The sequence below is a fragment of the Gymnoscopelus braueri genome (genome assembly GCF_963280865.1).
Source record: "Gymnoscopelus braueri genome assembly, chromosome: 24".
In the NCBI taxonomy this organism is placed as follows: domain Eukaryota; kingdom Metazoa; phylum Chordata; class Actinopteri; order Myctophiformes; family Myctophidae; genus Gymnoscopelus; species Gymnoscopelus braueri.
The window spans coordinates 25,577,239-25,582,238 of NC_137626.1; the positions used below are offsets into that span (position 1 = coordinate 25,577,239).

Sequence of the window (5,000 nt, forward strand, 5' to 3'; positions counted from 1 at the left end):
GTAAAAAAGAGAAAAAGCATATTCACATGGTGTTAAAAACAAAATACAAAAGTGAAGGTCTAGATATATTTAAAATATAATGGTTTTTACTATGTGGTTTTGCTTGGTCAAGTACAATTAGTAATATTACATTATACCAGCATTATGTAGTTCTAATACAGTAAACATTCATTTAGTCCTGTTTGCAGGCAAAAATATTTGAATAGGGGTTCAAAATGTCTAAAGGTGCTTTGATTTATCTCTCCAAACACAGGCAGATGCTTAGTGAAGGGTTTCCTTTATATTTTCCTTATTTGTAATAACACACTCTACTGTATACACTAGAACAAGGACATAAAGCAAGCGCACCTTGAGTAGTGCTCAAACAAATGATTCTTCAGCAAATGTCTGCTCCAAGTCCGGGCTGTCTGGCTCCGGTGCCATCGGATCATTGCACCTCCTCAGACCACGCCCTCCTGCTCTCAACCAGGGACAGCGCCAGCTGCTGGCTGCTCTGAGGGCTACTGCGCGGGTGGGACAGGAAGTAGTCCTGCACCGCTTTGGCAGCGCAGGGGGACAAGAAGAGGGGGGGCTCAGCGCTTTGGTCGCCCTGCATGTCCACCTCAGACACCTTCAGGACCCCCGGTTCGCTGGGGAGTCTCTGGCGAACGGCTCGTCTGTGGAAGCGCTCCAGGTGCGAGGCGAGCTGCGGTGCCTCCGGCTCAGAGGCCCGCCGCTGGGAGAGACAGGCGTGGCCGTCGTCCTCCGCGCTGAGGGAGAGTGTTTTGTTTTTCCTAAAGAGTGCGAGGGCTGGACTGGTCTGCCCAAATAACGTAGTCTGTGGTGCACACAGCTCGTTTAGGCCACTTCCTGCTGCTTGGCCCTGTTTGCTTAGATCACTTCCTGCGCGAGTTTGTTGCTGGCAGGCCTTGGTGTGGATTTCTCTGAGCTGGCGGACGGTTAGTTGGGATTTGGAGGGCTGAGGAGAGGGTGCCTGGAGGTTCCCAGTGGAGCTGTGGTGGGAAGGAGGGCTGGAGGATTCAGGCTTTACGGGTTGAGGCCTGGGGGGCTCCAGAATGACCCTCCCCTCTGGCTTGGGCTTCAGGAGGTCACCTTTTTCTGGGTCCTGTTTACTGGTAATGACAGACTGATCGGTGTGCCCTCCCTGTTTGCATGGTTGAGTGAAGGAGAGAGAGAGAGAGAGAGAGAGAGAGAGAGAGAGAGAGAGAGAGAGAGAGATTAAAATGGACAAACTATTTAAAAACACCTCTGCACTATTATTTATTATTATTAGATTTATTTTGGACAGAGTAAAGTAGCTTATGCCACTCTTTTGGCCAAATGGCTTATTCTACTAAACTGGAAATTGAGTACTTATGGTCATTGGGTTGGGGACTTGAAACTGAAATTTAGTACATGTGGGAAACCGGCAAGCTTTTATGAGAATTGTTTTTGTTTTGTTTTTAATCCTATTTTCACCGGTCTACCGTTCACCGGACAATCATGCCTCTTGCTCACCCCTGTTCTCCCTTCATCGTCTTTCTCCAAGCTGTCTTGCTGGTTCAGCGACGGCCTCCGTATGTCCTTTAACCATGAGTTAGGGTGGAGCCCCTTGCTGCTTTTCAAGGTCTCCTTGGATGGAAGCTCTCGGGGCGAGGAGGCATTTGGACCAGGTCCCACGTCTGGACCTGCACTGTCTTTTGGAACAGTGTCAGAGACGGTTTCAGAGGCCGTAGGGGGGGAGGTAGACATGGAGAGCATTGCTGTCTTCGCCAGGAGGGGGTCTTGTTTGGTCTGCAATGCCCCTTCATGACACGGTGAGGGGAGGGAGTCAACGGAAGAGGGTGTGGGAGCAGGGGAGGTGCGGGGAGAGGAGAGGCTGAAGGAGCTGGCTTCAAGAGAGAGGAGCCTCGCGGCCAAAAGAGTCTTGGAGTCGGCGTGGCTTTGCGAATGGCCGCCTTTGAGACGCTCTTCTTCATTATCATCACCATTGCCATCTACCCTGGAGAGGCACTGGCCACTTCCTATAATGCAGGCCTGTAATTCGGTCGCGTAGGCAATGGCCGGCTCTGAACACCTCCGATATCTGTAGTGGTCCTCTGGGGAGGAAAGGTCCTGGCTGCCAGTGGGCGATCCCTCCTGGCTGGAGCAGGATGGGTCTGCAGCCGGCCCTAGTTTCCTGGTTCTGGGTCGGCCTGACGGTGGCAACTGCAGGAAGCGCTCCCTGGTGGCTTGGGCGTGTGAGCGACGCATGTTTGGGTCAGCGTCTTGGTCATTGTCACTGAGGGTGAGGATGGAGTCCAGACTGCCCTGTAGTGGTTTGATTCTAAGGCAACCCCTTCTGGTTGGGAAGCTTGGCGAGCCGCCGCCGCTGTAGTCGTCTAACTCGTTCTCCAGACTGTCGAAGGACGAGTCTGTCAGCGGGTACGGCCAGGGCTCTAATGAGACGGGGTAACATGGAGGAATGACGTAGAAAGTAGAATTAAAGAAAGATTGTCACTATTAGTTAACGCATAACAGATAACCATATGAACCCTAGCGTCCCTACTCTAGACATGTCATAATTGGCTAACATTTGGATGAAAATAGCTATTTTCAATATTATGCTTATGTTATTTTCATCAACATCTGAAAAAACTATAGATTCCCTGTTATCATTGACTTTTATCCATCAAGGACTCACTCTGCTGAAAGAGTTACAATAGAATACTGCAATGCATGTCTCCAGTGACTTGTGTCCACGAAATGTGTTTTAAACAATGAATGTGTACACATGTATATTTGTGTATGCACTATGCAGTACCTGATTCAATTTCCTTTGTGCTGTGACTCTGTGGAGGACCTCCAAACAACGTGGCGGGGTTCTCTCCTGTAATCTTCTGACAGTGGTCAATCATAAACTTAACCAAATCACACACCTAGAGGAGAGGAGAGTAATACTGTATTAAAGTCAGGCTGCCTGCTTTAATAGATAAGTGACTTGTTGTCTGAAGGAATACCATATAATAAACCAACTAAACAAACAAAGAAAACCACACACAAACTCATCGGAACTGATTAAATTCTAGATAATTTTTGCCAAAGAAACTGTTCCCACAAATCTGTCTACTATCAAAATTGGTAAATATAAAGTTTTACATTCCAAAATAACAACAATAATGTCCTGAAGTGAAAATAAAATGTAGGCATTTTGAAGATTTAAAAGAAGCATTTATACAGAGTAATTTACAAAGTGCAAGATCGTTGTTAGCGGCATGAACCCTGTGTTCAAGTAAAGTTAGTAAAGTTCAAGAAAATTGTTAAGTAACACAAAGTAACAAGGACAGCAGCGGGTAAACACCAAATCTAAATAGCATACAAAGCATCTATCTAAACCAGTGTTTCTCAACCTTTTTTGGGCCAGTGCCCCCTATCCAATATCCAGGTCCCTTACCATCCCCCCAAACCCAATTCAAATGTAAGGTTTATTTTTATTGTGTATTGTGTTGCTTATATAATTTAGAAAACATCAATTTTCTAATATCAGATTTGACTGTTAGTATGTGATTAGTACATACGAATCACATACTAACAGTTTGTCAGGCCCTGTCACAGCCCTGTGACATGATAGGCTACTGACCATGATACTGGCGTGATACTGGCATGATACTGACCAAGATACTGTCATCATCATATCGCCACAATAATCATTTGCTACACTGTGTGTGTCAAAAAGTATTAAAATTGCATCGTTAGGATGTGTTCTGCTCACACACACATTTGTTGTGGGTGGAAAGAGAAGTGTAGTTAGCACTTTTTGCATGGATATAAGGTTAAAAAGTGGATCTTGTGATGCGCAATTCACACACAACCAAGTATGAAGTCTGTTGCCCAAAAACTAAATATTTTCTACTGACTTATTTCACCCATTTTTATTTTCTATTGTCCTTCGTTCTCCGCGTCTCACCTTTTTGGCCCCCTCCCCCTCCAGTTCGGGGCTACATGGCCCGGGAGGCCACAGCGTACTGGGAGCAATGCACACCGACAGGTTGAAACTGGTCATCTGGTTGTCCAGCGCGTTGCCCTGGATGCCGTGCAGCAGGGAAAGCAGGTGACGTAGCAACAGAATGTTTTCTTTGGGCAGTCGGCCAATCAGCCTGCAGGAAGAGGAGACGTGGTTGTCAAACACATGGTTCATGGTTTACCTGGTATCCTATAGTTTCAATGTACAGATGTTTATGTAGATAGCATATTGTTCAGGCAGATGCTAGGTTCATGGTTTACCTGGTATCCTAGATTCTTCTTTTTTACTTACAATTTTTATCCCACCATTTTGTAACCCTATTTTTTCACCCAGTGCCAATGCCTAAGCTTGCAATCCTGGGCGCTACTCTCCCTCTGCCAGCCTGGGGAGAGCCCCGAACTGAGCTCATGCTTCCTTCAACCCATGAGGAGTTAGCAGACCGCTTCGTATCACCTGACAGGGGGAGTTTCCCCGGTAGGACGTAGCGCATGGAAGGAAGCCGTTATTCCGACCAGTTCCTTTCCCCTCCATCAGGCGCCCCGGCTGACCAGGGGGAGGCAGCATAGAGACCAGGATTACTGCATGTTTTTTTGTGAGGGTACCTACACAGGGAGAACATGCAAACTCCACCCAGAAAGGCCCCTTTACCAACCCCACCTAGGGTATGGGCACTGATGACGCGGAGGAGAGGACACGCCCCCAGTATCCTAGCTTCTTGAGGCACTACACTGTTCTCTCTCTGTATGTGATTATTTACCTTGCTTGTTGTTAGTCGCTCTGGATAAGAGCTTCTGCTAAATACCTAAATTGCAATTGTAAATTGTATCATTTTATATCAAAATGTACCATTTGTATTGTTTCATAGCATAGACTGTTCCAAACTTTTCCATGCCAAGGACCTATAAACATAGCCTCTGGCTGCAGCCACCATTTTTCAAGTTGAACCATTTTTACAAGCTCACAATGCGTCGCGATGCGACGCGTTGTAAGCTTGTAGATCGGCTATTTTCAAATAGCC

The 5,000-nt window shown here is 46.7% G+C and overlaps 1 protein-coding gene across 1 annotated transcript in view; it reads right to left on the reverse strand.

Annotated features, from left to right (window-relative positions):
- Positions 1–33: 33 nt before the first annotated feature.
- The window catches only part of LOC308080314 (rho GTPase-activating protein 20-like), a 21,541-nt gene continuing 16,574 nt past the window's right edge, over positions 34–5,000 (reverse strand). Inside the window, exons 13-16 of the mRNA XM_080422119.1 lie at positions 3,926–4,115; positions 2,783–2,897; positions 1,498–2,417; positions 34–1,144 (exon numbers count right to left, since the gene is read on the reverse strand). Of these exons, the coding sequence (XP_080278245.1) occupies positions 428–1,144; positions 1,498–2,417; positions 2,783–2,897; positions 3,926–4,115 (1,942 nt within the window). The 3' untranslated portion in view covers positions 34–427. The remainder of the gene's footprint in view (positions 1,145–1,497; positions 2,418–2,782; positions 2,898–3,925; positions 4,116–5,000) is intronic.